The sequence below is a fragment of the Lolium rigidum genome, chromosome 2, assembly GCF_022539505.1.
Source record: "Lolium rigidum isolate FL_2022 chromosome 2, APGP_CSIRO_Lrig_0.1, whole genome shotgun sequence".
Taxonomy (NCBI): domain Eukaryota; kingdom Viridiplantae; phylum Streptophyta; class Magnoliopsida; order Poales; family Poaceae; genus Lolium; species Lolium rigidum.
This window is the reverse complement of record NC_061509.1, coordinates 215,066,378-215,077,598: the sequence shown is the minus strand read 5'-3', so window position 1 is coordinate 215,077,598 and position 11,221 is coordinate 215,066,378. Positions and strand designations below refer to the sequence as shown.

Genomic DNA, 11,221 nt, shown 5'->3' with positions numbered 1-11,221 from the left:
CCCTGCGAGCTCCGCCGGCTGCGCACGCACGCACAGACTCGATTTCGATTGCTGTGGCTAGCTAGACTCGATGTCGATTGCTGTGGCCGCGCATGCACCCACGGACTGATTTCGGCCGCGCATAGGGATTCGATTGCTAGCTTGTTAGCTAGATCAATTTCTAGCTAGATGGATAATCCACAGTAATTTAGTTGATTTTTTTAGATTTATTTGTTGGTGTTTGATCTTGTTTGTTGTATGTATATTGAAAAAACTTGTTTGTGGAGCTCTATTTTACAGCATCTGGTGAAGGATTATTTTTAGCTTTTTGATTGCGCTGTAAAATAGAATCTCTGATAAAGCTTGCGCCGGTGCTAGGCGTTATATCTGGCTTAAGCGCGCTGCAAACGACTTTCCTCGCCAATTTTCGGAGTCAAAAGAAGTGGATTCCAACTTAGAAATGTTCCCTCCTTTTTAGATTCTACCACGTGGACGCACGGCCAAATTCAGTCCACTGAAGTCTCCTAGCAGCCACCCGCATAGCAGCCGCAACGATCTTGACACCCCTATCCCCACTCCTGAAAAGCTGGGGCCATTTTACACAGCGTCTTCTACAAATTGCCCACCACTTAGTTCCAAAAATATCAGCCAAGCGGAGCCTCACGTCTCGCGTCATCTACGCGCAGCACGGTGCCATCGTGGCGTGTACTGGCTCGGCGTCGGCGACACGTCGTCCCGTCACTCGCTCAGAAGTTGGCACGTCTGCAGGTTCGCGAGGCTGCGGCCACGAGTTTCGCGAGCAGAGCAGCCAACCAGTTCGCAGGCTCATCATCTTCGGCGATGAGGTCCCGCGTTGCCGGATCCGTCCTTCTCCGCCACCTGGGCCCGCGCGTCTTCGGCGCGGCGGCTGCGCCGAGGCCCCTGCTTGCTGGTGCCGGAGGAGAAGGGGGCGTGTGGGCGCGGCTGCTGGCCACCAACGCCGCCGAGGCGGCGAAGGAGGAGGTGGCTGCGTCCAAGGACAACGTCGCGAGCACCGCCGCCGCGACGGCCGAGGTGATACAGGCCGCGAAGGAGCGGGAGAAGAGCGGCGTGGTGAGCAGCTACTGGGGCATCGCCCCGGCCAAGCTGGTGAACAAGGACGGCGCCGAGTGGAAGTGGTCTTGCTTCAGGGTAAGTGTTGAACTTGTTCCATGTATGCTTGCAAGAGTGCATATTCTGTCGTAACTAAGTGTTGATTTCGCAGCCGTGGGAGGCGTATACGTCGGACACGTCGATCGACATCACGAAGCACCACCAGCCCAAGGTGCTGCTCGACAAGATCGCGTACTGGACCGTCAAGTCGCTGCGCGTGCCCACGGATATCTTCTTCCAGGTACACACACGTTGATGGAACATAACAGACAAGATTTGCGTTCGTGTTCGTAGTCGTACTGACATGAGTGACACGGCAGAGGAGGTACGGGTGCCGTGCGATGATGCTGGAGACGGTGGCGGCGGTGCCGGGTATGGTGGGCGGGATGCTGCTGCACCTGCGGTCGCTCCGGCGGTTCGAGCAGAGCGGCGGGTGGATCCGGGCGCTGCTGGAGGAGGCGGAGAACGAGCGGATGCACCTGATGACCTTCATGGAGGTTGCCGACCCCAAGTGGTACGAGCGCGCGCTGGTGCTGGCCGTGCAGGGCGTCTTCTTCAACGCCTACTTCGTCGGGTACCTCCTGTCCCCCAAGTTCGCGCACCGCGTCGTCGGCTACCTCGAGGAGGAGGCCATCCACTCCTACACCGAGTTCCTCCGCGACATCGAGGCCGGCAGGATCGAGAACGTCCCGGCACCGCGCATCGCTATCGACTACTGGCGGCTCCCCGCCGACGCCAGGCTCAAGGACGTGGTCACCGTCGTGCGCGCCGACGAGGCGCACCACCGCGACGTGAACCACTTCGCCGCGGTACGTATGCTAGTCTCCAACTCCAAGGCATGAAATGCTCTGCTCGTGATGTCTGAACTGGTTTGCTTCTGATGATGCGCCATGCAGGACATCCATTTCCAGGGGCTGGAACTCAACAAGACGCCGGCGCCGCTCGGCTATCACTGATAAGTTGCCGAGATCAGTAAGAAACCCAGAAACACGAGTTCATGATAATCTTTGTAACTGTGTCTGGTACTCTGATAGGTAAGGTTACTACTGATGCTTGAGAAATAAAACAAGCCGTCTGTGACGAGAGCTCGAATATTTCTCGAGAAATTAGTGTATGTCACACTGAAGATGAACTGATTTGATGTACACGGCCCGACTAGGGAGTATTATGGTTTGCAGAACATACAACATTGACTAACTACTGGAATGGCATGGTCCATCATAAGAACTCGAAGTAGACAAGTACTCAATTTTTTTTTTTTAAACATCAGGCCTTAGCCCAGCTTTAAATTAATAAAGCCACGAATGGCAGATACAAGATGCTGACAGTTCAGCTAACAGGCAACGCACACAAAGCAAAAAATACATCAAGAAACACCGCCTGAGACAAAGCCTTCATCCGTCCTCGCGCTCATAGCCTTGAAGAAGAAGTCGTGGAGTAGACACGCCTGAGAAAGGCCCTGTCTTTGTCAAATCTCGACAGCACCATAGTGGTCGTGAGCTTTGCCCTGTCTACCTCCGAAGAAGGCCCCTGCCTCCCCGCTGAGCTTCGCCCTGTCTACCTCCGAAGAAGGCCCCTGCCTCCCCGCCTTGGATCGAAAGGCGTCGAACCATCGGAAGGTAGAACAACTCACCCTAGAGCACGCATGAAGAACTGACCAAAAGGGCTGCCAGGAGCCGAACATCGAGCAGGATCAAAACTGAACACGAGCTGTCCACGCACATCGTCATCCTCAGCACCGAACACTCATCAAGAAGCAAGCTTTAGGGGGGAAGCCGCCAAAAGAAGACACGGCCAAGATAATGGCACCAGAACCACCGTTGTAGGCCGCAGCCGACCATGGTAGAAAGCCGCCACCATTGAACGCCGCCACCAGGTGCCCACGAACCGCCGTTCACCTCCCACCATCCCAAGACGACGCCTCCAAGGAGGACACGACGTCAGAACGCCGCCGCCGTCCAATCCAAGGGATTTGGGTTTTCACCCGGGAGGAGGGAGGAAGGGGATAGGGTTGGACCTCAGCATCACCTCCAAGGAGTGCGCCCGGAGCGCCCTTGACGCCGTGGCCGCCTCCGCCGGCCAAAGGTTTCCCCGGACCAAAGCCCCAGCCCCGCACACCGCGACTACCTACCAGATCCGGCGAGGCCAGATCCGGAGACATCGGGATCGGAACAGCACGAGCACGAGCCACCGTCTTCAGATCTGACCGGAGGCCGACGGGGCAGCCACCGCACCGCGACCTCACCACATCCTCTCCTCGCCGCCCCTGCAGCCAAGAAGAGGAACCACCAGCATCAGCGCGCGCCTCCTGCCGCCGGAACGGCGCCGCCCTCCCCAAGCGAGGCCGCCGCCCCAGATGCCAGAGCTCTCCGCGAGGACCGCGAAGCAGCGAGATCCCGGCCGCCACCTTCCTTGGCAGCCGCGCGCGGATTTCCGGGCGGCCACCTCCGGCAGCGGCGAGGAGGAGGGAGGGAGAGGGGAGGGCTAGGGGGTCTAGGGTTTAGGGTCCTCCGTTGTCGCCCCAAGCGGGAGCGACACGGGAGGCAACTTTCACAAGTACTCAAATCAATACAGAAAAGTAGTGCCCTACGCCGCTATGACCTCTGATGGATGTATGGGTTTCCAAATAAGGAGTACGTGAATCTGTAAACTTCGATGACTTGAGTTCTTAAAGCAAGTTTTGAACCTCTCCTTGGCTTGGTGGCATTTGCCCACAAGAAAAAGGAAGAATTGCAACGTTCCGAAAGCTCCCCACCTAACTTTTGGGTCAACCAAATTAAGATCTCTCACAATTTCGGTTTGGTGCACATTGGGGACTCCTCGCGGATGTGCGCCTCGAGCAAGCCTACAAGATGCAATTTGAGGGTCTTGTCTCGACCACCCTTAGTGCTACGGTTTAGAGAGTTTAGGCGCGTCTCGACCACCCTTAGTGCTACGGTTTAGAGAGTTTAGGCGCCCCCAAACGTAAATTCTTTACTTGGTTGATTATGCAAAATCGAATGTGGATGATGGAAATACTTAAACGTACGTAGGGATTGGGAGAATTGTGACAATTTTCCCCTATGCAACCAAGTCCAAGAGATGGTGGACAATCTCATGTACAAGTATAGATTTACCAAACGGATATGGAGAGAGGTCTTTTCTTGGTGTGGCATCCCGGAGGGATCTATGGAGTATTGGGATGATGAACCTTCCGTTGACGTGTGGTGGATGAATAACGCCTTGGCTACAGGATAACATAGAAAAGCGATGGCATCCTTAATCATGCTTATTTTTTGAGAAATTTGGCATGGTCCATCATATGATCTCGAAGTAGACAAGTACTCAAATCAATACAGAAAAGTAATGCCCTATGCCGCTATGACCTCTGATGGATACACGGGTTTCCAAATCAGGAGTACGTGAATCTGTAAACTTCGATGACTTGAGTTCTTAAAGCAAGTTTTGGACCTCTCCATGGCTTGGTGGCATTTGCCCACAAGACTTGGCGCCCGCGCTCTTCAAGTTGTCAAAAAGGAAGAATTGCAATATTTAGAAAGCTCCCCACATAACTTTTGGGTCAACCAAATTAAGATCTCTCACAATTTCGGTTTGGTGCACATTGGCGACTCCTCGCGGATGTGCGCCTCGAGCAAGCCTACAAGATGCAGTTTGAGGGTCTTGTCTCGACCATCCTCAGTGCTACGGTTTAGAGAGTTTGGGCGCTCCCAAATATAGATTCTTTGCTTGGTTGATTATGCAAAATTGAATGTGGAGGATGGAAAGACTTCAACGTAGGGATTGGGAGAATTGTGTAAATTTTCCCCTACGCAATTTAGTCCAAGAGATGGTGGACATCTCATGTACAACTATAGATTTATCAAACGGATATGGAGAGAAGTATTTTCTTGGTGTGGCATCCCGGAGGGATCTATGGAGTATTGAGATGATGTACCTTCTGTTAATGTGTGGTGGATGGCTAGAGGATAACATAGAAAAGCGATGGCATCCTTAATCATGCTTATTTCTTGAGAAATTTAAGGAACTCAAACTTGGAATTTTTGACCACCACCAATCCACCATGAGCATGGTCATTGCCAAGATCAAGGACGAGGCTCGTGCTTGGGGCATGGCCGATGCAAGATATTTGAGCTACGTAATACCATGAGAGTATTCCTGTGTTAATGTTCTAGAACGCATCCTGAGCATTTGTACTAAACTTAAACTACTTCTCTATCAATGCAAATGGCAAATATTTTACCTCGGTTTTATTTAAAAAAACGCATGCACATAATTTTCGCACCACAAATTCGGTCGTGTCCCGCTTTTTTAGCAAGTTCAATCTAGCCATTCATCACGTTTGTCCGTAGAAATCTCGTAGGCACACCAGTCCGTAGGTCTAGCTTTAATTACAAGCGATACTATTGTAACAACGACTGAGTATAGAATAAGCAGTATTTACGTTGCTAGAACACAAAGCTCCATATATAACAACATACAAACCAGTCTCAGGTTATTTTTTGTTATGGGATCTGAGGACAAATCATCACAAACATCTCATAATTAAACTCTAGATTCTTCTGCTTAGTACTACCTCCCATATCTTTTATTTGAGTCGAATTTAGTATAACTTTGTGCTACATCTAATGTATCCAACTTATTTACTCTGAGGAACAACGATCGTGTTGCTCCCCCGGAGCGGCTCAAGCGAAACCCTAGCTGCCGCCACCCCTCCTCCCCCACATCTCACTGCTGCTACCGAAGGAAGCCGACGGGTAGAGCCCCTCTCGACACACAATGGTGGCAGGCTCTCGTCTCTAAGCGCATATGGCGGAGGCCTCCTCCTCCCAGCGTGGTGGGATCTTCGGCCTGAGCTTCGCGGCTGCCCTGGACAATGTGGCTCGTCCGACAGAATGGAAGCAGGGCGGCAGCCATGGACTTCTTCGGTGACCTTGGCGATCGATGTGGCCGCAAGGGCGGAACGAGGCCTGGTTCAGGGAACTCAATACAGCTCATCCCTTCATATCCACGTGGTGCGAGTGGTGGTAGCGGTGCCCGCTGAGATCTATGATCTACTGTTGGGAGCCAACAGACGATGGGGTGGGGGATGTCGATCTACCTAATAAAAGAGGCGGTCGTTGGGTTGTTCTCGCGTCAAGACAGTGTTTTTTCTTGAGGTTGTCCCTCATTGATCTGGCGGGTGACGTGTTTCGGAAAGCTTCGCCGGCGATCTGCTTTAGGTGCCAGATGCATGTAGATTGATGGATCGGATGGTACATGTTGGTTTTTGATTTTCGTGAAGAAGACAATGACGGAGAATGTTATGGTGGCTAAGATGTGAGGTCTTGTAATGACGGACCGAGTCTTCTTGGTGAAGAGGACTTTGCTTGGTGTTTCATATCTTACAGTAGGGACATCGGCAAGCTGGGGTGGCAACATAGGAGGAGTACATAGTTTTATCTTTCAAGATGAAAATCTAAGGTCTAACCTTAATTGGTTGTGTGACAGTGGTCTTGTTCAAGGCATTATTTTGAGATTGCGAACTTGCTCCAGGATGAAAACTCAAGGTCTAGCCTTAATTTGGTGTGTCTTGCAATGACCTTGTTGAAGATATTGGTTTGAGAAGGCGGACTCCTCGTGTTGTCTGGTGGAAGTGGTTTGTGTTGCGGCTATAAGTTTATGATCATCGTAACACGATCTTTTGGTTTTCTTCTTATTATTTTTTGTAGTAGGGTTGTGTCCACTCTTGGAACATTCTGTTGTTGTAGAGCTTAGGTGTAATTGGTATCTTGGTAATATTAATATATTCCCTTTGCTGATTTTTTTATTTACTCTGAAAAACTCTGTCAAGATATTTGTTAGATTATTTGCTTTAGAGGTCTTTGCAATGATATCTAAGTGTACGAAAAAAGAACAACAATACACATACATACATTATAATTGATCTATATGGCATAAATTTTATATGGATGAAGGCAATTATGTCCCTTTGTACTTCTCGGAGAACAAGTGGTAGCTCAGTGCTAAGCTGGTCCGTACCGATGGGTCTTTTGCCCTGTAGTCAGATTTTTCAAGGAGGGTTCTAGGGCAATGTTTGCAAATAAATAGTTGATGTAATTTCATCGCAAAATGCAAACGGAAGTTAGTGCAAGTATTTTTTTGCAAACATGGGCCACTAGAACTTAAAAATATACTCCCGCTGTTTCATTCTATAGTGCCTATAGTTTTTTGGCACGGAAATTAGCGCAAGAGTATTTTTTACACAAGACCCCTAGCTGAACGATTTGAGATCAACGTAAAATTTGGAAAATTCATATCTTACTAACTTACCATAATAAATTTGGGAGCTGAACGATTTGGGAGCTGAACGGGGAGGGGGTAATTGAAAAAAAGCTAAGCTGCAACCTTATATTCTGAAACAAATGCCAAAAATCTATAGGCACTATAGAAAGGAACAGAGGGAGTATATAACAATGAATATGTTAGCTTAAAATTTAGCAAAACTTTTATGTATGGTTAATTTTTCCAAGTGTAATGGAAGGATGTATAACTTACACATCGCAACAAATTGGGATACTCGGATCCTCATTATTGCTTAACAGACTCGGATCCTCTTTATTGCTTAACAGAAATCAACTCATCTAGTTGACCATTAAAAATGCATTTTTAACATCCTTTTGTTGCAAAGTTATGATGTGATGCATATGCAAGCAAGATACAAATTGATTCAAGATGAGCAACGAGAGTGAAAGTTTCACCGTAGTCGATACCCTCAACTTCCGAGAAGCATTGAGCCACCCAACAGGCCAACACGCCTTGTTGTGGATGACTATCCTATTGGTATTTTCTTGTTTCCTGAAGATCTACTTAGTGCCGATATCTTACGACAATCTTTGGGTCTCCCATTAATATCCAAACCTTGTTGCACTTGAAGTTATTGAGTTCTTCATGTATAGGTTTCCATCCAATTCGGATCATCAAGGGTTTCATAGACCTTTTATGCTTCTATCACGGAGAGGTTAGCATGATGATCACTAAAAAAATTCAATTGCCTCCGTGTAGACACATTTTCTCTCATACCCCCTAGAACATTGATCAAGTTATGGCTTCGAATGGAGGAGTTCTTGTGGTCTTATCTTCACGACGAGTTTGGAATTCTTCAGAAGATTCTTGTGGACGGAGGGTGTAAATGGTTATCCGTCCCAGGTTCTGTTTGTTTAGTTCTAGAGGCTTGCTCCAGTACAACCCCCTCTCCAAACTCAACAAAACCCAACCGGTATTATTTAGGCCCATATCCAAGCCCAAATCCAAAACTCAGTATTCTCACGTATAGGCATACAGTTGCCGCAAGACAGTCCGGCGGGCACCGCAAGACTGTCCGGCGTAAACACCACAAGACAGTCTGGCGCCACAAGACAGTCCAACGCAAGCACCGCAAGACAGTCCGGTTAATCTCGTTCCCAATGCGATGGACAGTCCGGCCGAATTGCACCGGACTGTCCGGGGCGAACTATCCGCCGTTCGTCGCGCCATCACGCCGCCGTCTAGCCTGCACGCCACCCCAACCATACCGGTACAGACCTATAAGATATTGCCGAGACTCGTTGAAAGATCGAGATGTCGCCTAGAGGGGGGTGAATAGGCAATTAAAAACTCTTACGGATTTGTCTTGTAATAATGCGGAATCAAACTATCGTTTAGTTTACAAGCACAAACCTTAAATATGCTAAGCTCAACTAAGTGTAACCATAGCAACTAGAGCTAAGCAAGATAGGCACAAGATATATGTAGCACAAGTGATAGCAAGATATATGTACTTCAAGCACGATGGCTATCACAAGGAAAGAGAGCTCGAGTATAGAAATAACCGAGGCACGCGGAGACGAGGATGTATTCCCGTGTTCCCTTGCTTTGCAACAAGGTACGTCACGTTTGGAGGGGTGGAGGTCCCACGAAGGATTCCCCATGCCACGAAGGCTCACCCTATTCTCCGAACCACACCCACGAAGGATAATGGCCCTTTCCTTATGGTTAGCTTTTCCTCCGCTCCGGAGATGGCAAGCTCCACAACCACTTCACAAGCTTCACGAAGGAGAAGCCCGGGCCTCTTCACAATCTTCTTGAAGAGATCACCGGAGCACCAATCACCAAGCCAACTAGGAGGTCTCCCTCCAAGAGTAACAAGCTCACGGTCTCTCACTTGAACTAATCGTGGTAGAGAGCTCAACACTATGCAATGATGCAAAGCAAGAACACTAGAGGTGTTCAAGTCCTTCACACTCAAATCCCACCAAAGCAACGAATGCTAGGATGAGATTGGAGAGGAAGAACAAAGGGGAAAGTCAACTAAAGACTCCAAGATCTAGATCCCAAGAGATTCCCTCACTTAGAGAAGAAATGGATTGGTGGAAGTGTAGATCTAGATCTCCTCTCTTAGATCCCTCAAGAATGAGCAAGAATGGTTGGAGGAATCAAAGGGGAGAGCAAGTTCTTCAAATGCAACAATGGAGGAGAGAGAATGGGAAGAACTAACTCAGCCCAAGGTGGAAGAAGGGCTATTTATAGCCCAAGAGCAAATATAACCGTTGGGGAAAAGTTGGGCTGAGACAACCGTCGAGGAAGCCGGTCAACCGGGCCAGGGACCGGGCCGTCCGGTCCGGGGCCCGGTCGGACCGGGCCACGGACCGGACCAGCCGGTCCAAACCGGGCGGCAGACCGGACCTCGACCGGGGTCACTTTGCGTCTTCTAGGAGCTCATCCGGTTGGCGCCCGGTTGGCGACCGGTCGACCGGACGGCACACCGAGCCCGCCGGTTGGTAGGCCGGCTGATCGGGCGGCAGGCCGGAGCTAGTCCGGCGCACGGGCCGGTACGACCGGGTCCCTGACCGGGAGAGTAGGAAAACATGTTATACAAAAACTGTGATAACTTTTGTGTCCGGACCCCGATTGACATGAAACCAATCTTGTTGGAAAGATAACGACGAATAGAACCCCAACAAAAACTGGAAATATGGAGACTCCTCACAGAACATTTTAGATGATTTTAGAGAGGGAGTCTCCCACCGTCAAGAAACGGTGAAGACGTCCAAACTCGAAAACGCAATAGAAGATGCATGCGGATTCCGTTTTCGATGAACTTGGGCTTGTTGTAAAGCTAGCAACAAGCTCAAGAACCTCACACAGAGAAACACCAAGAAGCAATAGGGATATGCAAAGTATGCAAATGATTGAGCTCCCTAAGACGATGCGATCAAGTTACCCAACCGAAAGCCCCTCTTGATAGTGCGACTATCTATCCTATAATCCGGTCTCCCAACAACCACCTTGAGACCGGTAAAAGGAAAACCTAGCAAGGCCATACCTTTGCCTTGCGCAACCCGCTTGATCTTGATGATAGCTCTTCAATCTCCACTCAAGCCGGAATGCCTCACTTGATCATCGTCGCTTCGTGAAGACTCACAAATGCTCCCCCATACACCATGATGGGAAAGCTCTATTTGAAGCACATCTTCACATGTCCATTATCACCAAATGGACGGCAAGCTTCAAGCATGTTATCCACTCAAGATGCTCATCTTGAACTTGCCCAACTCAACCTTGTATCTTCTCATACTCACTTAAGATAGAGCATGGCTAATATTGAGTTCCACACAAGAACTCCATCTTCATTTCTTCTTCTTGATCATATCACATATATATCTTCATACCGATGATCTTGATGCCAATACACAAGGTATACTTTTATCTTCATGGCATCCATACTTGAATCCAACACATGGAGTACAAGTAGAACCTATGGAATATTCCTACATATAAACTCAATGAAAACATTAGTCCATAGGGGTTGTCATTAATTACCAAAACCACACATAGGGGCAATGTACCCTTACAATCTCCCCCATTTTGGTAATTGATGACAACCACAATAAGAGGGTTTATATAATGAATATTAGAAACAAGTACGCAACTTATCCGAGAATAAGTTGCATACAAGAGGTTGTATTTGATATGGTCAAGTAACACAAAGCTACTAGCCCATATCAAAACCGGCTCTACTCACACAACTACAACAAATGCAAGAGATGTGAGTAGAACCAATATATATATAGAGAAAACTCCCCCACAATGTATG

At 48.8% G+C, this 11,221-nt stretch overlaps 1 protein-coding gene across 1 annotated transcript; it reads left to right on the top strand.

The window, feature by feature from the left end:
• The first annotated feature begins 700 nt into the window (after window positions 1-700).
• Window positions 701-2,292, top strand: LOC124692931 (ubiquinol oxidase 1c, mitochondrial-like). Its single transcript, XM_047226371.1, has 4 exons — window positions 701-1,149; window positions 1,223-1,351; window positions 1,431-1,919; window positions 2,007-2,292. The coding sequence occupies exons 1-4, from the start codon at window positions 820-822 to the stop codon at window positions 2,064-2,066; spliced, it is 1,008 nt and encodes a 335-aa protein (XP_047082327.1). The 5' UTR covers window positions 701-819; the 3' UTR covers window positions 2,067-2,292.
• Window positions 2,293-11,221: the final 8,929 nt, after the last annotated feature.